Here is a 22,269-nt window from a genome sequence, read left to right as displayed (position 1 = left end):
TGGCACCCTCTCTTTTCCCCTCTACTGTCCAGTGCTCAGTGTTTTCCTTCTCTGTTTTCTGTTAGTTTTTGTTTTGCTTTAGTTTCACTGTTTCATTGTTCTTGGCTTGTTGTTTTCTGTTCAACGTCTCCAATTAAACCACATGCCAACGCATTTTCTCTGTGTGCACACTGTATTCGTGTGTCTTTGTACGTGTGGCGTCGGTCTTTCCTGTTTTCAAACATCTAAATCCAACCGTGTTAGTAATGACTGTTATAAGTTTTAAAATTATAGTAACCGCACATAAATGTAGAGGGTTAAGAGACGTAACTCGGTTAAATTGGGAAAGCACTCAACTCTGTCTCGTGAACTCTCGCCACAAAAGTTACACAGGTTTTAATTTATTGCACAATCACATTTACACTAAGATATTGACTAGATTTACAAAACAAGATTGATCCCCAATCGGTTGTATTATTATCACACACAAAGGCACAGTGTGAACGTTGAATACATATACAATTACTGGACCTAGATGGGATCTTCATGAGGATGACGGAAAGTTGTCTCAGCCAATGAAAAGGCCTCTGAAGATGAGAAGAAGAAGGAAAAAAAATGTGTTAACAGGACAGCGGTGGGTAACTTAAAAGGCATTTCCTGTTAAACATGAACCATTATAATGTATTGCAGGTGGGTCCATTACCTGCTACTTCAACACTGGTTCCAGTGATGTAGCCAGAGTCCTCTACTGGGAATGTGTGTTAGGATCCATCAGCTTCCTCTCTACACAGAGAGGGAGAAGGGTTAGGTTTTACAGCTTGACTATAGAAAGGTACAGAGTTCGGCATTTGTGGTGTGATCTATAGCATAGAGGGTTGTGTATACGGTATTCCTACCTGCAGGCTCTCCCATCCTCCCCAGGGGCACCATGGACGTAAGCTGCAGACAAAACAAAACACAGCAAGTTAAATACACACTTCTATACAACAACAAAACAGTTCAGGGGGTTACTTTCTATATCTGATATAAAAAAGGAGAACTCAGTCATAGCTGACTGATTCATTTCTCAGACACTTTATCAGTCATGGGTGTGGTTATGAACCCTGGTAAACAGTTACACCGGCTCCCAAATCTGGAGAAAGAGAGAAGTTATAGATCATATCCACCCTGGACCCGGTTCCCCAAACACATCCCATACTTCTATCCACCCTGGACCCGGTTCCCCAAATACATCCCATACTTCTATCCACCCTGGACCCGGTTCCCCAAATACATCCCATACTTCTATCCACCCTCTGGACCCGGTTCCCCAAACACATCCCATACTTCAATCCACCCTGGACCCGGTTCCCCAAACACACCTTAAAGACTAAGTTCATTAGAACCCTCATAGGAGCATCGTTAAATCTCCGAGCTGTTTCCCAAAACAATCGTCACTGAAGTTGCCCTCTAAAACACTTGTTATCTACCGACTGCCTCAGACCACTCATAGAACAGATCAGTGGTTGTTGGATGCTTTCTTTGCCCCCTTCTGAGTCACTTTTAACACAGAGGATCTCCGCTAAACACACAATCAAGCGGTTTATTTTGTCTCTCTGTGACCGCCAACAACTTCAGGACGGAGTTGGCTACAAATACAACGTTGCCAATGTCTTTGCAATTGTTACAAACAAGCAACGGAAAGAAGAAGCTTCAAATGAAAACCGAGATGACGGCTTAAAAAAACAACATACAGTAGTAGGATTAAATGCTACACAGGCCTATATATTTTAATCAATTGAGTTCTATATTGCTAATTGTAGGCTCCGCTGTCTATAATTTCAGGATGGTTACAACATGTGCGCAATGATGTGCCAAATCTGTGATTAAGTTATTATAGTGTAAGCATTACAATAAGCCACCTCAATATTTGCAGCCATATAGGTGATAATATATCTCTAGGAGCTGATCCATCGTCAGTATTGTGGACTAATTCTAAGGTTAAGGTAAGATTTGAATGGAGAAAGCTGATCCGAGAGCAGCGCTGCCTTTCTTCCATCCTATCAGATGGACACATGCTCCAACAAAGTACTTAGCAAACTTTATTTCTGCCTGGTGTTTCATCGCTATCGGGAAACCGGGCTCTGCTCACTCCAGAGTGTTTAGAGCCTATTTAGCTTCTCTCTGTGGGTGAATGGGTCAATTTTGGGGTGTTGAAATCAAATGCAGGGTTGTGTTCAGTAGGGACAACACAGAAGAAAACTGCCCAAAAAGGGTAAGTAGCATCTCAAATTAATATGAAATGCACATTTTTGTTTGTTTCAAAACATTTTGTTACGGTTTGCCCTAATGAACACAACCAAGGTGTGCCTCACCTGCTCAGCTAGTTGGCTGCAGTTCTGGTCCTCCACAACTGCTTTGGAAGCCTGTGTAGAACAGGCGAGTAGTTCACCTGTTCAATATTGCCCACCTGGTAACAGGCAGAAACACAAAGAGAAAATTAAAGAATGGCAGGAATGAATGTAAGTCTGTTGAAAACTAATGGCGTATGACTGAAGGGCCAATAGTTAAAATGTCAGACTTACCCACAATGCTGCCCACAGCAATGATGGAGCGTTTAGGAGCTCCACTGGCAACCAGAGCCTTTACAACAGCCTTAGTCAGGAGAAATGTAGCCTGGGAGATAGGGGGAAAGATAGAAGGATTTGTAGAATACGAGGGTAAGAAACACTATTTTAACTCTCCGATTTCGGGTCTATCAACATAAGTGTCACTGAACCTAAAGAGAGTATTTCTGTCTATAATAAATACCATTTGTGAGGAAAAACTCATTCTGATTGGCTGGGCCTGGCTCCTCAGTGGGTGTGCCTATGCCCTCCCAGGCCCATCCATGGCCGCACCCCTGCCCAGTCAGTCATGTGAAATCCATAGATTAGGGCCTAATGAATTTATTTCAACTGACTGATTTCCTCATATGAAATGGAACTCTTTGAAATGATTGCATGTTGTGTTTATATTTTTGTTCGGTATCAATAGATTCTGGTCAGGACAATAAGAACAAAGGGTCATACCTTTAGATGACTTGTCAAAGTCCTCGTCCTCCATTTTCAGGGAGAAATCATCCTGAGTGACACCTGCAGCATTCACACATACTGAGGGAGGCTGAAAGTACCGACACTGCATTCAGATTCCTTATGGCATTCAGTGACTCACTCACACAAAATGCCTCTTCCGATTCAGGCAATTTCTAACTTCTCGATCGTGTTGCTAAAGAACTGAGTGAAGTGCTTCAGGTCAAGTATCCAAAAACGTTACATGACTGACTCATTGTCCTAGTAGGAGACGCCAGCATAGGGTTTAGGATAAGGACTCTAAATTAGTACACCCACTGAATTAGTCTGTGTGTCTGCACATACGTTGATCACATGTATTCTTGTGAGTAGCTTCTCTACACTCTCCCTTGATTGAAACATCCACAGCAGTAGTGATGTGGTCCTGCCCTTTGTGGCCATGGTTCAGGATGCCCAGGGCTGATTGGCTGACTCCTCTCTGATGTCTGCGACCACCACTGTGGCACCCTCAGAGGTTAATTGCTGGCAAATGGCTTAGCCAATCCCACTGCCCCCTCCTGGAGACAATGAGTAGTGCAAACATGTAGGAGGCAATCTGCTGCAGCTCACTGCAGGCAAAGAGGGCTCTATGCAACGAACTTGGAAAATCTGTAAATTAGGTCTATAACAACGGGACTGATGCATTCTTTCTAGCTTGCTTCATGTCACCTGAGTGAAGGTTCTTGTAGGGTAAAATTGTTGTCTTCACCTTTGACCCAATGAGAGGGACACAGCTGTCTCATCTGGCAAAGGTGAAGACAACTGCATTTCTTGTCCAATGAAAATTGCCTACTATAAAGAAAACGAGTGTGTATGTTAAAGTTAACTTAAACGGAATATTGTCATTAAGGTTTCATTAGCCGTTTAAATATGTTTGCTATGTTGCTCTTGAATTACCACGTGACAAAAAAAAAACATTTTCAAAGCAAACATGTTCACGAATGTCTGCAAGACGATACACTGTAACAGTGATGTCGCATAGTTGAAACAATGTTATAATTTTGCAATGTTACAAAGAACGTTCGCTACATTCTTGCACTGCAGCGAAATAAAACGATCGATGCCCAACAACTAACGTTAGCCCAAGGTTTAGCTACAACAACCACAAGATAGTGCGCCTAGATAAGCACATCTACCCTACAGAGAACTGCAGTTATATTTACCTACTTTACATAAGTATTAAGTTGCATATAAAGGCCGACGAGGCGTGAAAGACGACACTAACCCGTGATAACTGTCAACCTTGATATGAGCCGTGTTGTGGCCGGCATGAAGATAGAGTCGTTCTCTCTTGATCCAGGAGAGGGAGCCACAGGACAGGTTTTGTTCGCGATCGTTTCTGTGACTCCTCTTCTTCTTCTGTTGGTTTTATGGTGAACTACAACCGAAAAAGGTCTATTTTTTCCGCCACCAACTGGATGGGTTGAAAAACAAGGTAAAAAGAAAACCCATTAATCCACCCAAATAAAAATAGTCCACTGACAAATGCAAACCAAATCTCCATATCTCCCTTCTCAAGCTCTAGGGCCTCGGAGGGTGGTACTGCTTGTGACAATACTCCATACAACTCCTCCACCGAGAAATCTTTCAGTCCCAGGAACCGCTCTGCCACATCCACAATGATATATACATTTTCCTGGACATCCTCTCCACCTTGGCTGTTTCAATAATCACCTTCTTAACCTTTTAAATACCTTGGTCCTGCTGGTGAAAGGAAACCCCTGCAGCCTGCAGTGAAGGCCTATCCACAACCATATTACTCTTCAAGTGCACCATTCAAACCCTCAACCCTTTTAACAGCTGCTGCATATGAAATGCTCTGGACAGCACCGACTTTGGCCACCTCGTTCTCTTTCACCACCTCATTCTCTTTCACCACCTCATTCTCTTTCACCACCTCATTCTCATTCACCCTTGTTGGGCATTCTAAAGACGTGGCTTCATGGTTCCCACCACAATTGCAACATGTCACATGTTCATCCCTTTTAAAACACATGACATGATCTTTTCCACAACTTGGACATCTTGTCTTCTCCGTTCTACAAACACTTGAAACATGTCCAAAATATTCACAGTGGTCACACTGCATTGGTCTTGGTATAAATGCTCTGACTCTGTGGTTTAAATATCCTAACTGTACTTGAGTGTCAAAAAACACAAGAACAGATACTCTTCACTTTTTAATCCTTCACCACACGATTCATCCGAAGTGCATATATACCTCCTGGAATATCTTTCAACACCGACTTCCCACGAGCCGCCAGCCTAGTGGTTAGAGAGTTGGACTAGGAACCGGAAGGTTGCAAGTTCAAACCCCCGAGCTGACAGGGTACTAATCTGTCGTTCTGCCCCTGAACAGGCAGTTAACCCACTGTTCCTAGGCCGTCATTGAAAATAAGAATTTGTTCTTAACTGACTTGCCTGGTTAAATAAAGGTAAAATTAAAATTACCCCACTGAGGGGTGCCCTGTACCGAAGAGGCACACACGAAACGTCAAACTTCTCAAATCGGGTGAGATGCAACACACGTTCCTTCGGAAGTACAACAATGACAAACAATCCCGCTTCTCTCGTGATCCTGACAACCTTCACTTTACCCAGCAATCCCTCCACCAGTTTGGATATCTCAAATGGATCCCTTCTGAAAAGAGATTGCAGTCAGAGTGCAGTACAATGCAGTATAACCAGTATGCAGCAAATCCTGCGTCCAATATAACACCGTTCTTTTAGGTCAGAAATGTTGCAGTGTAAATGCAGTTATTCTGCAATTACTGCGTCCAAAATACCACAGGTGACTGCAGTTACTGCACTTTTACTGCAGTTTCAAAACTGCCATCTTATTTTGTAAGGGGTTCTTCAAGATTGGTAATCCGATCCTACAAGACACGTTGGGACATTCTCAGTACTGTACACTACTTTGCTCCGTTTTCCATATATATTGTTTTACAATATTCCAATTCTCCTTGATTCTACCGCCATTAGATTCACAATCCACATCAGCTTCCGCCATATTTCCTCTCATCTCTGTGACTCGTCAGCTTGTAGTATGAGTCCTCATATTCTAGTGCTAAACAAGGGAAATTAGTTTCCTCTGATTCGTTCAGCCATTCTTATCGGGAAATGAATGGGGAAAGAATGGGTTTAGGAGAACAAAGGCTTAGGAGTTTTTATACATATAAGTTCTATGAGATAATATCAGTCACTGTTAACGTTACCTTTCATGTGCTTTATGTGCTTGTTTCGATGACATAATGCTTCAAAAACACCAAAAGTGATGTTAGCTGATGAAGATGATCTCATTGAATAAAACATATGGAGTCTCCTAAGCCTGTCTTTACCACAGACCTTATTTATCGGGAGTTTATCCCAACATCTTCCAAAACCCCCATTCATATCCCCTTAGACTTTGGCCAACCAGCCATGGCGGAGTCAGAGCCTACAAAAATACACCATTACTATCGCTCTTTATACTTTAATTGCGGTTCACAGGGATAATGCAGTGATAATGCAAATAACACCATATATTTACGGTAATATGCTCAAATAATATGAAAAAATGTCTCTTAACCAATATCCTCTAACTCCTGTACCCCTTTAAAAGACAGAGTAAGCTACACCTCAACCTCAGCACAATGCTCTGTCATGACCACCTACACGCTCTAATATCCTAAGTAGACTGGGCATGACATTTGAGCAACCTGCTGAGGTCGCGGTGTTGCTTTCTGCCTTTCAGACGGGTACGTAGTGGTACAGGAGTTGGAGGATTGTGAATACATTGAAGACCTCTCTGTCTGATCTGTTCAACCTGGGCAAATATGTGGGGAAATATGGGATATAAAATGCAGAGTGGTTCAATTAAATAACATGTTTAATTACCATTCACTTGTCACTCATAGAAGTGGACTAGGTGAGTGCTGGAGTTGTCAGACGATGCTGTGTGTGTTCCAAGTACATTGGAAATCAAACAAATGAGGGAAAAAAGGGTTTATCTGAAAGTCCTCTAATGAACACCGTTTTCTCCACAGTTCTACACTTCCCTTTACTCCCTACGTTCCAGAGGCTTCTCAGATCTCACGTCAGACCTGGCCGGCTGGCAAATCCTACTTTGTGCTGCTTTATGAAAGTTACTGCCCACATTTACTTCAGCCCATTTACTCAAAACGGAGTCTCCAACATGTTCCCTTATTGAAATTGCCAGAATACACTAAATTATCAAAAGTATGTGGACACCTGCTCATCAAACATATTCCAAAATCATGGGCAGCCTCCACTCTTCTGGGAAGGCTTTCCACTAGAAGTTGGAACATTGCTGCAGGGACTTGCTTCCATTCAGCCACAAGAGCATTAGTGAGGTTGGGCACTAATATTGGGCGATTAGGCCTGGCTCGCAGTCGACGTTCCAATTCATCCCAAAAATATGGGTTGAGGTGGGGTTGAGGTCAGGGCTCTGTGCTGGCCAGTTAAGTTCTTTCACACCGATCTTGAAACCATTTCTGTATGGACCTCTTTTGGTGCATGGGGCCATTGTCATCCTGAAACAGGTCAAGGCCTTCCTCAAACTGTTGCCACAAAGTTGGGAGCACAGAATCGTCTGTCATTGTATGCTGTAGGGTTAAGATTTCCCTTCACTGGAACTAAGGGGCCTGGCCCGAACCATGAAAACAGCCCCAGACCATTATTCCTCCTCCACAAAACTTTACAGTTGGTACTATGCATTGGGGCAGGTAAAGTTCTCCTGGCATCCACCAAACCCAGATTTGTCCGTCAGACTGCCAGATGGTTAAGCGTGATTCATCACTCCATAGAACATTTCCACTGCTCCAGAGTCCAATGGCAGAGAGCTTTACACCACTCGAGCCGATGCTTGGCATTGCACATGGTGATCTTAGGCTTGTGTGCGGCTGCACGACCATGGAAACCCATTTCATGAAGCTCCCGACGAACAGTTAGGAACTCAGTAGTGAGTGTTGCAATCAAGAACAGACGATTTTTACACGCTAAGTGCTTCAGGAGTCGGTGGTCCCGTTCTGGGAGCTTGTGTGGCCTACCACTTTGCGGCTAAGCCGTTGTTGCTCCTAGACGTTCCCACTATACAATAACAGTGGACCAGGACTGCTCTAGCAGGGCATACATTTTACAAACCGACTTGTTGGAAAGGATGGCATCCTATGATGGTGCCACGTTGAAAGTCACTGAGCTCTTCAGTACAGGCCATTTCTACTGCCAATGTTTGTCTATGGAGAATGCATGGTTTTAGACACCTGTCAGCAACAGGTGTGGCTGAAGTAGCTGAATCCACTCATTTGGCCATGTAATGTACCTTCACTTGTGTCTTCTGCTCTCAGACATGAGAATAGGCCATCTAGTGATCAATGTCGTCATGGCAAGAACTTCACTGTTGAAAATAATTGTCACTAATTATAGAGTGACAGCCTATCATCCTCCTTTTGAATCATCACAGGGGTCCACTGTAATTGCTCAAAACAGACACAGAGTGAGTGTTAAAGACCTCTCTCTCTCTTTATTTGTAGTCGGACAGTTCAAAGTAGTTTTTTCTTCCAAAATAAACAGAGCGAGAAACAACCACCTCACAATTGTAGGGGGTTGAAAGGACATGACTAAGAACAAAAGCAAAACAAAAAACCCCAGTGGTAGAAACATGCTCCAAAGTTTTGTGACTGTAAACTGTGAACTGTTTTCAACCGTGCCTTTTCTCCTCACAGCTGTACACATTCTTGTTTGAGTAGTTTGTCATTATTACCAATATCCAACTTTCTCAAGTGACTTCAAGTAAATGCAACAACGATTTGGTCTGAGTGCCCACTCAAATAAATAACTGATCACACGTACAAATTCTAAATTCTCAACAACAGAAAAGCTTGATTTCTTAACTAAATCACAAAATCAGTTTAGGACCTCAGAATATCTTGAAGTACGTATACCACCTCTGCTAAACGCACTTTGAGCAAGGAAATGGTCACTACAATCTTCTTCCCAAATCAGATTCAGCTAAATTGAAGACCAAAAAAAAAACATTCAGCTGCCTAAATGTTAAAAGGCCAAGTTGTTAAAATAAAAGTGTGGTTTTGTGCCATAAAACATTGGTACTGCAACGCTATGGGAATCAGACCCGGGGGACACAAGGACAGCCTTTAACCACCCCACTGAACCCTACTAAGATACCATCTAGAAAAATATTTTTTTTCCACAGATAAAATGAAGTCTCAAAATATAGTCATTGTTGTGCATTACTCATGCAAGTTATAATGTCTTTGCAAGAGAGATGTGACCCTTTCAGGAGTCTGTAGACTTGACACATCTTGGACAAATCCAATTGACAGAGAACAAAACAAGGGAAGAATCTGTTTGCGTGTGGGCAATGCTGAGATGTCCTCACAATTTATTTGCAGATTGGTCACAAGATAGAAACAGGTCATTTATTACAGTGAAACGTAGGAAAAAGTTAGCTCACTTAAACCATGTGTACCATGGACACCCCTCTCAGGCTGTAGAAGTACATGCGTATGTTGCAGTGTTGATGCTCTTCAGTTTCTTCATGTATACTGAACCAAGGTGCTTTACAACACAGAATTACTTCAAACGCCTGCATCAACAAGATGAGAAACTAAGCAGGGATGCGTTTACTGTGCGAGGCCGTGCCCCTCTCTCTCTCTCTCACACACACACACACACACACACACACGCTTTACCTTCTAACTCCTTGTCATAAAACAACTAAACGAAAAACAGCCTGTCCACACCTTTACTTTCTCCCCACATTTGGGGATTCCTTAAAATTCTTCTTTACAAAAGAAAAATAGATATTTATATATTCGTACATAGTATATACACAAAGCGTGGAGAGAAAGACATAGTACGAGATGATCCCAGAGTTCTGGACTATCTATCCTCCTCGCTTTCTAGAGCTTGTAGAGATCCTGCCTTCTTTCTAGAGCCAGTAGAGATCCTGCCATCTTGAGATCCTGCCATCTTTCTAGAACCAGTAGAGATCCTTCCATCTTTCTAGAGCCAGTAGATCCTGCCATCTTTCTAGAGTCAGTAGGGATCCTGCCATCTTGAGATCGTGCCATCTTTCAAGAGCCAGTAGAGATCCTGCCATCTTTCTAGAGCCAGTAGAGATCCTGCCATCTTTCTCTAGAGCCAGTAGAGATCCTGCCATCTTTCTAGAGCCAGTAGAGATCCTGCCATCTTGAGATCCTGCCATCTTTCTAGAACCAGTAGAGATCCTGCCATCTTTCTAGAGCCAGTAGAGATCCTGCCATCTTGAGATCCTGCCATCTTTCTAGAGCCAGTAGTGATCCTGCCTTCTTTCTAGAGCCAGTAGGGATCCTGCCATCGGCTCTTTAACCTATGAGACAATGCATCATCTATGTCAACCCTCTAGGTTTCTAGAGCAATGAAAAAACCCAGTCTCTCTCCATCCACTCTTTCTGTTGGGACTGGATTCTCTCAACACATCCCCATCTTTTTTAATTCCGGGTCAGTTCTGACTATAGTCTGACCCGCCTGCAGTTCTGTTGGCAGTCCTGCTCTGTCCTGTCTGGGGTTCGTGGGCTCAATGCCCATCCCTCTGGAGCTTTCAGTCCGAGTCACTGGTGTCAGAGGAGGACGAGGAAGAAGATGAGGAAGAGTCTGAGCTGGAGCTGCTGGCGCTGAGGCGAGACGCTACGGCGTGGGGCTCCACTGCACTGGGCTTCTCTGCTGAGAGAGAGAGAGACCGATAGACACAAGGTCAAATACTTGGAATATAATGTTGAGAAGACAACCCACACATTTTGCAAAGACCTGAGCTGATCTCTTTCATGAAGTACTATGAAGGTGGATAGGGCCATACATTAGAGAAAATGTATTTTAAATACATTTTGGCTTGTAGTTCCACATCTCTGTGAATGCTCAGAAAGTATACTGAACAAAAATATGAAATGCAACAATTTTAAACATTTTATAGATAAAGTTCAAATAAGAAAATCTGGCAATTTAAATGAATTCATTAGGCCCTAATCTATGGATTTCATGACTTATATACAGATAGATATGCATCTGTTGGTCAGATACCTTCAAAAACAAATCTGAAAACGGGGCAATATCTGGTGTGACCACCATTTGCCTCATGCAGTGAAACATCTCCTTCACATAGAGTTGATCAGGCTGTTGCTTGTGGCCTATTGTCCCACTTCTCTTCAATTACTATGCGTTGTTGCTGGATATTGGTGGGAAATGGATCATGCTGTCATACACGTTGATCCAGAGCATCCCAAACATGTCTGGTGACTGTAGGCCATGGAAGAACTAGGACATTTTCAGCTTCCGGGAATTGTGTACAGATCCTTACAACAAGGAGACGTGCATTATCATGCTGAAACATGGGGTGATGAATGGCATGACAATGGGCCTTAGGATCTCGTCTCGGTATCTCTGCGCATTTTAATTCCCTCCGATAAAATGCAATTGTGTTCGTTGTCAGCTTATGCCTGTCTATACCCTAATCTAAACTTGAGACATCTGTGGCATTGTGTTGAGTGACAAACTGCACATTTTAGAGTGGCATTTTATTGCCCCCAGCACAAGGTGCACCTGTGTAATGATCATGTTGTTAAAACAGCTTCTTGTTACGCCACACCTGTCAGGTGGGTGGATTATCTTGGCAAAGGAGAAATCCTCACTAACGGGAATGTAAACAAATTTGTGCACAAAATGTGAGATAAATAAGCTTTTTCTGCTCATGGAACAGTTCTGGGAACTTTTATTTCAGCTGAAGAAACATGGGACCAACACTTCACATGATTGTGTTTATATTTTTGTTCAGGGTAGTTGTCATGTCTGCTGTGTCTATTCTTTGGGCACTGATGCAGATTTATTCCGACTCACCTTTGGTTTTCTGAGGCTTCTTGCCAGAGTTGAGCTGCCCGCTGACATCCAGCAACCTCTGCTCCAGTTCCAACTGCTTCTCCAGAGCCAACTCCTCCCGGGACTTCCCTGCTCCACCTTTCTTCCCTACAAACAGAGAGGAGACCAGGGGGTTAGATGATGCAATGTCTGCATCCACCAACCGATCCAAATAAACAGAGACTAAGTGACTATGATGCTACCTAGTGAAACCCTTGAAATTTGTATGACATTTGCGTGAAATTGTGACAGAAAAGCCCTATGGTTAGCGCCCATCAGGGACACTTAACAGGGACCAGAGAACATTGGAGGGGGGGGGGGGCTACACACGAAAGCTCCCTCACCATAGGGCTTGCGAGGCTTCTTGCGGAGGCAGGTCATGACGTAACGTTCCAGCTCGCGCAGCGTGGACGGCTTGAGCGTCTCAAAGTCGATCTCGATCTCCTCTGGGTTGGTGTCGCGCAGCGAAGGCTCGCGTGCCTGGATGATGTGAACCACGCGGCCCAGCTTCTCCCCGGGCAGCTTGTTGATGTCCAGGCTGAGCTGGCGCTTCTCGTCGTAGCTCATGGGCGACACCTCGTCCTCCTCCTCGGAGTCGTAGTGGGGGAGCATGGCGGCAGCGCTCATCTGGTGCATACTGAGCGTCACTGCCTGAGACTTCTTGGAGGACCTGAGCGTGAGAGTGTGATTTAATGATTCAATCCTGAAGGTGAACATTTTTGCTTTTGTCAGGAATAGATTTTGGTAATGGTTATAGTACGGAGTAAATAAATCATATCATGACAGAGACGTTCAAATCGATAGACAGCGCTTGCCAGTTGAGGGAACTCACTTGCTCTTGTTGCTCTTCTTGCCAGTGCTCCTCTTGCCCTGTGTGGAGCCCCCTTTGCTGCTCTTGGGTGTCTTCGACATCTTCGGCATCTTGGTGACCTTGGGCATTTTAGCCGGCCGGATGGGTATATCCTCTTCGACTGGTACCCGGCTTCCCCGATGCTTCTCGGGCTTCTTCTTCTTCTTCTTGTCCTTCTTCTCTCTCTTCCTCTTAGGCTTGACGATGGGGCCCTGGGAGAGTGCTGCCAGTTGCTCATGAACTGCTTTCAGCTGATGGGACCATGGAGAGGACACGGTCAGTGACTGTTGTGGAAAACACTTCCAGCTCAGGTTTACATAAATACTTTTGTATTTAAAAAAATGTAAATATATATATATACTGTGCATCTTTTTTTAAATTTATTACCTGCACTTTCTTGATTTTTCTGACAACTACATTATTGAAGAAAAATGTATTACTACAACAGATATGTGGTCGTCTCATCTAGCTGGTTTAAGATGACAGCACTAAGAGTAAGTCACTCTGGATAAGAGCGCCTGCTAAATGACTAAAATTTTGTGATGTAACGTGGTCTGAATGTTGATGTGTGTGTGTGGTGTTGCGGTGGGCGCAGGGCCGGGTCAGTCTACCTGTGTACACACCTGTTCCTGCAGCTCGGCCAGGCGGTGTGCTCGCTCCTCCTCGCTGTCCGAGCTGGGGCTGCTGTCGCTCTCGCTCTCGCTGCTGGGGTCGCTCTCAGACGAGGACGAGGAGGAAGAGGAAGAAGATGAGGAGCGCCCACCCATGGAAGCGGGAGGGGCCGCAGGCTCGTCGGGCATCTTGGCAAAGCAGAACTCAAAGACGTCCTGGAGAGAAAGAGAGGAAGGCATCAGATCAGTGCACTCAGATGTACTAGCCTACTGCTCAAAGGCATTAAAAAAACAGCCAAGAAAAGACACATCTCCGTGCTTAAAATGTGTTTTGACCCGTACCTGTAGTTTGCGTGCCATGGCTACCACGTCATGGTCTGGAGGGTTGTACTTGTAGCAGTTAGAGTACATTATCCTCACGTCGCCGGCAAACTGCTGGGCGTCCCGGTACTCTCGACTGTCCATTTTCCTCTGCAGAGGGAGATGGGAGGAGGTTAACGTCACAGAATGACTGACAGTCTACCTTCATGGTGCTTGATGCAGATGTGTGGCGGAGCACAGGGGGCTGCTGAGGGGAGGACGGCTCATAGTCATGGTCAGAACAGAGCAAATGGAACAGGAATCAAACACCTGGAAACCACGTTGGATGTATTTAAATACCGTTCCCCTAATGCCGCTCCAGACATTACCACCAGCCCCGCCCTCCCCAATAAGGTGCCAGCGACCTCCTGTGGTGGCGAGGCATGTACCTTGATGGTGCTGAGGTCCATGGGCTGCTTGATGATGTCGTGGTAGTCGTGTAGGCCCAGCATGGAGGCGTCCACTGGTTTGTAGAAAGGCCAGGCGTACGCCGCGTGTTTCTTGGACAGCAGCTCTTTGAGAATCCCGTTGCAGTACCGGAGCTGCTGGCCCAGTTTGCCGCGCCGCACCGGCTGTAGCTGCACAGAATCCGGCAGGTCCTTTTTCGGCGGCTTGATAGGGCGCCCGCTGACTCCCCGCCTCCCTGCAGGTGCTTTGGCGCCCGCCGTGCCTCTGCCGCGGCCCATACCAATACCCATCCCTATGCCCATGCCAAGCCCCAGGCCATGGCCTACCCCCAGCGAGGTGAGTGTCAACGGGGAGTCGGGCCCGCCGGCCATGCCCATGCCAATCCCGCCAACGCCCACGGTGATGGGCATGGCCATGGTGGTGGGGGTGGTGGTGTCTGCTTTCCGCTTCACTCCTTTTTTCTGTTGGGAGACAGAGAGACAGGGGCTCTTGTCATTGGCTGAAAGCTTACCATTTCAGATAACAGAACAAGAAAATAACAAGAAAAAAAGAAACCCCAGACAAAAAGAAAAGACGATGTCAGATGATGTCGCCAATTTCCGGCTAACATTGTTGCAGTAGGTACTCTAAAGTAGCACAAACGGTGGCATGGCCATCAGGTAAATTGTATAACAACTTTGTAGTTTAGGGGTAAGTGAACACTGCACCTTGGCTGTGGGCTGTGTGGGGGGTAAGCTTAGCATAGCAGGAGTACTGTGGAGGGTGAGAGGTAGGCTCTTGGCCAGGAGCGTCTGTGGGGGGGTGGAGAGCAGCGACTCTGGGGTGTCCGGCGTGGGGGGGGAGTACGCGGACTGGGACACTGCCGGGACCTGGTGAGCAGTCGTCACTCCTCCTGGTACTGAGGCAAATGAAGAGGGGGAAAAAGTGGTTACGAGTGGGAGTTTACACATATTAATGTGGTCCTGTGTCGCCGAGTTGGTAAAACCTGCCGCTTGTAACATCAAGGGTTGAGGGTTTGACTCCCGATGGAGCCGCCCATAAGAAAAATGTATGCATCACTAGGTCGCTTTAGAATTTTTTTTAAAACATCTGCTAAATGGCATATTATATGATATATAGATTGATATCTAGATAGATATACACGTAGATATTATTCATATTCACATTATCTGACAGAAGGAGTCAATATCAAACACATTTCCCCAAAATAACCACACACAAAAATAATCACTCTCAAACACATTCATTAACCACACACAAACAGTCACACAACCCCCCCACTGGTGCTCACCTGTGGCCCTGCGTCCTCTGCCTGGCTTGCCCGGTTTTCCCCGTGGTGGAGGAGGGGGCAGTTCTATCTCCTCCTGGGGCATCTGGGCAACCTTCTGAAGGAAAGCTTTCTCCAGGGACTGGGCCATCAGAACAATATCATCTGTTGGCTGGGAGACAGTCACCATGGAAAAGTGTTACCCGGCTGGTGATGACATGTAGGGCACATCACTTCTCAAAATAGGATGTGAGATCAGCGTCATCTCTGTCAGATAGGTGATATCTTTAGACAAGTTTATAAGACTGGGTTTATTAACCGTAGCTCTGACAGTTTCCAGAGACGTCAAATATAAATAGATAATACGATGTTGAGCTTTTTAAACTCAAATGGCGTTTTGACTCCCCCTAGTGTCCAGCCAGTAGCCGCTGTTGGTCAATGGCTCATTTATGACAGTGAAAATGTTAACTGTGGTTACAGCATTTGTCTCACACACACCTTATTGTAGATGTAGCAGTTGGTGAACATGGTGTTGAAGTCCTGCATGCACTCGCTGGCGCTGCGGTAGTAGTTGCTCTCCAGGCGCCGCTTGATGGTCCCCATGTCCATGGGCTGTTTGATGATCTTGTGATAGTCCTGAGGCAGAGAGGAGCACGTTTACTTAACGCTGCCCTGCTAATAATACATATACGGAGCTCTCCACGCCTATTCAGCGCTGTATTGTCTGTAAGCTTGGAAGAAAGGCGTTTAGAAAACTTTTGAAAAGTTCCCAACCTAACATAAGAATATTCTCAATACCTTAGTTCTATTTAGGTCTGAAAACTGAGACATCCTAATATGCATATAGGATTAAATGATTTGAATATCTATCGAGAAATATCCGATGTCCGTCTGAGTTTGGCAAAGGTACAATGTGACTGGGCTCTCTGGAACAGTGGCTTGCAGGGACACTCACAGGCAGGCTGAGCTTGGAGGCGTCCACAGGCTCATGGAAGGGCCATGCGAAGTGGTGCCTCCACAGGTACTTCATCATGGCTCTCTGGAGGAACTGCAGCTGGTTGGTGGCGCGGCCCTGCCGGTTCGTGTCGTACACTAGGGGCCGTGGTGACCCAGAGGGGGGAGCTTGCCCGTGGGGGAGCAACGGCGGGCCCTCGAATCCCTCGAACAGCAGTGACGGTTTCCGGATGCGCTTTCCGGGGCCCGGCGGGCCCTGCTCCATCGCCATGACGCCATGCAGGCCTACGTCGACCCCGCCCAGGGAGCTGTTGACGGAAACGGAGGAGGGAATAAGCATAGAGCAACGGTGCAGGTGGAGAAAGGAGACGGTATTGGATGACGCAGCAGCCCTCATTGAACAAGCCTTCTACTTAGGTAGCCCACTCAAAGTCTTAAATGACAACAGGTTAGCATAAAATATCCAGTCAATAGTGACTAATGCCCCCTCTCACCATGATTCCGTTTCAATTGAGCTTTGAGTCACAACTGCCTCATTGGCATTGACAGAAATTAGAGGATTAGCCAGACTACCAGTACTGTGACAGACTGTAGAAAATATTATATATATGGGTGTGGTTTCAGGAGTTCTTGGACAGCTGGCCTCAGGCAGGCATTTGTGAGGTTCACCAAGTAGCCAAAAAGCTTACGCAATACACCATGACAAGGATGCACGGGTATATTTAGCTTTGAGCAGTTTGCATTGTTACACCACGAACCCTTTGACTGTTGAAACCTTTCTGTTGGCTGTGGTTTAATGCCCCTGGCTGATAATATCTGTGGGTTGGAAGTAGTCTCAATATCTGTTGAAACTGTGATAAGAGCCCGGCTGGACATACACAGCAACAGTTATACTCATACCAAACATAAAGTGACACAACATGTTACATACAAGCAGCCTGTTAAATGAAACGGTGGATTTAATGGAATGCAGTGACCATTATACTGGTGATATGATCACATTGTCCTGCCATTAAACACCCAGAGGCTTAGAGGGGAGCAATGATATAGAAATGGGGGAAGACAACACCTCCATGCTTGTAACTGCCCATTTCTCATCTCCCTGGCAACAAAGCTAACGACTCCATTCCATTGGCTGGAAGGTTATAAAACATGGTAACTAGAACCTACACCCCCCCCCCCAACAAAGTAGAAGTCCAAGTCCAGAGTCAATTGTGGTTTGCGCATCCTGCATTGTGATACAGATACAACACGTGTTTTAACAGGAATCATAAATGGAAGGGCTCAAGAGTGCGGTGATCAAGTCATTCAGATCACAGGTGACCCTACCTAACCCTGTTCAAATGCACCATTGACAAAATTGAGCTGATTTAGTTACATACACTAACTGAATGAGTTTATATAGACTAGTAAAACTGTGCAAAAAGCTTGTATTCATGTTCCATTCCTTGTGAACATTAACTGTGTGTATTGGAAAGGTGCACTGTTAGTTGCCACTTATGGACAAATAATCTAGGTCTCTTCGTAATTGCTACCAGGAATTAACTTTCTCTATAGGGACAATCTAAAATAATATGGAAAAGTTGCCGGTGATGCAACTGGGTGACATGTCTTGTGCTTGCATAAGATAGGGAACAGGGCCTGGTCCTCCGAAGACAGGAAAGCAGGGGTTAAATGTTTAAGATCAATCCCCACTACTCAAATTCTCAAGATCAAAGAGGCCATTACCAACCATTCTATACTGTAGGCTGTGTCTACATGTCCCCTTCAATCAGACTAGATCAGTAGAGCTGCATCTTCCTCATAAGTGAACATCATAGGAGACTACCCGACCAGAATTTTATATTCACCTGTAACTTACCTTGACACAAACAAATAACTGATGCAAACCGTGCCCATTACGTAACCTACGTGGAAGCCACGCTGTAGTGACTCGCTCCGTTACCAACTCTACAAAATGAAGACTGCTTTTCTTCAAGAAACTCTGAAACATGGGTTTTGTAGTCTATGCTGGCCATGACAATCCAAGTCACAGATATTCCTTCTACTTGTAGCTTAATATCAGCTGGTATTCAAATGATACAAGTTGGAAAACACATTTTACATTTAGTGTACTTTATTATAAAAGTAAAAAACGTTAAAATACATAACACTTACATCACTGACACTTGTCAGCAACACAAACATCAACACGAGCTACATTTCCTTTAAAAATAAATGTTTGGGAAAGGGAAGACCGTACTAATCACAGAACATTATCCAATTTACATTTTACCCTAAGGGTTACAAAAAAAGTAGATGTCTTAATATTTTCCAGGTTTGGTGAGTGGAAAGGTAGTGAGTAGATTGTGAGGCCACTGCAAGGACATGATGGGTAACTATTCCCATCCAACAGTTAGATACTTGACTTGCACATGCTGATAAAATAAACAAACATTGCAATGACCCGGCGTTAGGCTGAAATTATATGACGGCTAAATGATCAGCACTATCCATAACCGTAATGCAGCCATGACATGTAACGTTTACCACCCTGTTTGCCAAATATATCCCTCCCAAATCCAAATACAGGAGAACGAGACTCGCCAAATACTTCAATCCAGTAGTTGGGCTATACTATATACTTATATCCATTAGTTTGCCAACTTCGAGTTAACGGAAATAGCTAACTAACAAAGTAGACCTTCCGACGAGCATTGACCGTCTGCTAGTTAGAAGCCTAGCCATAAATTAGCTAACTAACTTAACTGACCCAGCAAACGTATCCCATGGTAGCCAGTTACCGAGCAATATACCCACCAAACAATCACAATGTGAAAGAACTTCGCTTAACATTCACCCAGCCATTAACCACGAAGAGAAAATCAAAAGAAAGACAGTTATGCTCGTGTAAATCCAGTTTAGCGATATCACCAACTAACGTTAGTTCGCTTGTTATCATGCCAGATGGGCTAGGCAATCCTACTACCGCAAGGACTAGCTACCCGAGACGCTGGGAAGATGGCGTCGGTGCAGTACGATTTAAACGACAGGCGTCCCAAATATTTATTGTCCTATTTTGCAGATTGACGAGTGGTCACATCCTGATAATTGTCCAATATTGTTTTTTGTTGCAAAATTATACAAACGCTCTATACCGACTGAGAAGTATTGGTTTAACACGTTCGGTGAACATGTCGGTAATCAGAAAGCATCTGTTTATAAGTGAATAATATTCCTAATGCAACAATATGCTTTCAGATCGCAAACCTAAATTCAATTAGTCCGATCGGTACCTGTCATGGGGCGGGTTTATGGCCGTCTCCATCGCGATGGATCCGGATTCTGTTTAAATACCAATATTCAAGTTCCTGTTTTGCCCGTCCTTTCCTCCAGGCCCCACCGAATCCAACTGATCACTGCTTCAGCGAAATGGCATCTCGCTTCTATGCCCGACAATTTATAGACCAACCACGCATTCTATTGGATACGGAATGTAGGACTACGCCCTATGATTTTCTATTCGCAGTTGAACATGTCATCCAGAGTAACCACACCTCCAAACACCATTTGTTTTCCTATATGCTTCCCATCCAACCTATTCGCATATTGTTATTATCAATCAAACTACATTCGCAATATTACTGGCTAGACCTCCCAGCACTCAAAATGTGTACTTTGATTGGTTATTTTACGTAGTCTATTACGAAAATGCGACATCCAACAACCCGCCTTTTCGCTTATCAAATTACATTACGTCAGCGTGGGCAAAGCAACGATGATTGGCCGCTGAAACTCCAGCGCGAACTTCCAGAGAAAACAGAAAGCAAGTCATTGGTTAGCGAGTTCACTGACACGTATCTATCAGATGCTAAACGTAGGCCGAGCGCTTAAAAACACATTTCTTTCCGAGTGGCCGCATTTTGGTTGTGTTGACGGAGCGCCATCTTAAAGTGCACACGAGCTTGACTGTGCATACATGAGATGGTGTCACAAAGTGTACAAGTAATACCACAGCCTGCGTTGGATCAAAAGGGCGATGATCATAACGCCTAGTTTCAAACCACGTGCTGTCTGACCTAACTACATATTTTACCAGAATAGTTATTTCTGACAACTACAAGAAAGGCTACCATTATCCGAGGCCTACTAATGTCAGAACTCAACCAAGGCCTGACATACTATTAATAGCACAACATTTGATGGACACAATAGCTTAACTCACACTGAAGCCGAGATTTTAAATGTCTTAGGGAGGATAAAGCAAATTAAGCTAAAGTGGCAAAGGAAATTACCCTCCATTGAATGACACAGCAATTCTCAACTCTTGCTGAAATAGTTATCCGATAAGAATTTCGGATATACACACAGCCACTTAACAATTACTATAAGAGGACCTTCTAGCATAAGGTCGCATCTGTTAAGATTTTTAGAGAAAAGTTGCTCAACTTCAATAACACCCAAGTAGGCCGCATTCACGATTTGAACAGTTCAACTAAATCATAACTATAAACCTTACAAATCTTCAACATTAGCTGTCCAGAGAAAACCCTAACTAAACGTTAGTTATAGCTACATTTAATAGACAACTAAATCCCCAAACATTTCCTATCATACCAAGATACTCCTCATTCGACGAAGTCCACGTGCAACAAACTAGATTATACTGAATTATCAGCACAATGCCAACCTTCGACAAAAAGAAACTCGTAAAGGTAGTTTTAAATCTCTACAAAATGGTTCCCAAACGATAATACCCATCCCCCACACCAAGGTTACACGTTCTCTTCAATGTCACTCCACTAAATCCTCGCGATTTTCAATATATACGGACAAAGAGTATACATTTGAAAGCTTCTAAATACAACGAAACTTGAATTAAAACATACATTAATGTGTCTTAATCTTGAGTAAATACCTACAAAAAAAGGAGTTTGCTAATTGACTCCCAGGGTTACATAAAATTACACTATTAAAAATCTCAATTTGTAAATCCATTATGCAAAGTCAAAACTTTACTTCAAATTTCTCCTTGTCCTCCATCACGATACTTTTTTTTCAACACATTTCCCTCAAACATGTCGGACTTCTTCATCATTCTTTGGGTGGGGGAAGGGAAGTCATGTGATGAATAAGCTCATGGCAAAATGCTTGCCAAAAAGTTGTAGGCTACACACTCACTGCCACAGGGGAAAAAAATATATTGATATATCCAGAAATGGTCATCTTGCCGTTACAAATCATATTCTTTGTCCACATGTTGCTGTATAAAAGTTAATTCGACCATATTGTTGATAACTTGGCGAAATCCTGAACAAAGGGCACGCTTTCGGGTATCAAAGCGTTGCTCCAATTGGACAAACCCAAACCACGTGGTGCGTATTGGATTGATTGATTTCCTTGACAAAACTGCAGCAATCAATGCAAGCGGACAATATAAAATCCCAGCATCGACACGACCCTTATATTTGTTATAACTGCAGGTCTTCTCTTGACAAAGTTTATATTTTGGTTGCCAGCATAGTGGATTCCACTGCGACAGCAAAAGCAAGCTGCTGCGCATGCGTAGAATATGGGCGAGACAGTGGAAAGTGGGATATTGCCTCTATACAGAGTAGACACTGTTCTAAGGTCAGTTTTCCATTTGGAGAAGGCAGAGAAGTTTCGTTAGGACCTGGAGATGGTATCTGATTCTAGATCTGTGGTCACTCATGCAACTTCTACCTTCAGCTCTTATGAAGATTATTATCAGAAGAATAGTATTTGTAATGTATTGAAAATGTAAAATAAAATGTTTGAAAGAAGGAAAAGTAGAATTAAAGTAACAGTAGGCTAAACATCAGGTAATTTGGGAAAATGATTGCG

General features: G+C 44.2%; 1 protein-coding gene and 1 long non-coding RNA gene across 6 annotated transcripts; both read right to left on the bottom strand.

Moving 5' to 3' along the window:
• Positions 1 to 161: 161 nt before the first annotated feature.
• On the bottom strand, positions 162 to 2,773 carry LOC118941159. The gene is made up of 5 exons (XR_005037474.1): positions 2,544 to 2,773; positions 2,334 to 2,428; positions 876 to 918; positions 683 to 762; positions 162 to 566 (listed from the first exon to the last, which is right to left on the bottom strand). It is a non-coding gene; the product is annotated as an uncharacterized LOC118941159 (long non-coding RNA).
• A 6,656-nt stretch (positions 2,774 to 9,429) lies between these two features.
• On the bottom strand, positions 9,430 to 21,943 carry LOC110496233 (bromodomain-containing protein 2). 5 transcript variants are annotated; one of them, XM_036952785.1, is made up of 12 exons: positions 19,701 to 21,943; positions 16,427 to 16,733; positions 15,970 to 16,107; positions 15,496 to 15,643; positions 14,912 to 15,102; positions 14,186 to 14,665; positions 13,779 to 13,907; positions 13,437 to 13,652; positions 12,808 to 13,076; positions 12,320 to 12,645; positions 11,958 to 12,083; positions 9,430 to 10,787 (listed from the first exon to the last, which is right to left on the bottom strand). In XM_036952785.1, exons 1-12 carry the CDS (start codon positions 19,730 to 19,732, stop codon positions 10,669 to 10,671), a joined length of 2,481 nt encoding a protein of 826 aa, XP_036808680.1. In that variant the 5' UTR covers positions 19,733 to 21,943; the 3' UTR covers positions 9,430 to 10,668. The 5 variants fall into 5 exon arrangements, with proteins under 5 accessions (XP_036808680.1, XP_036808682.1, XP_036808679.1 ...); XM_036952787.1 differs by having other exon boundaries at positions 13,449 to 13,652; XM_036952784.1 differs by having other exon boundaries at positions 9,430 to 10,790; positions 19,701 to 21,941.
• Between the last annotated feature and the right edge of the window lie 326 nt (positions 21,944 to 22,269).

Source organism: Oncorhynchus mykiss, chromosome 18 (genome assembly GCF_013265735.2).
Source record: "Oncorhynchus mykiss isolate Arlee chromosome 18, USDA_OmykA_1.1, whole genome shotgun sequence".
NCBI lineage: Eukaryota > Metazoa > Chordata > Actinopteri > Salmoniformes > Salmonidae > Oncorhynchus > Oncorhynchus mykiss.
This window is presented reverse-complemented; position numbering and strand designations above follow the sequence as displayed.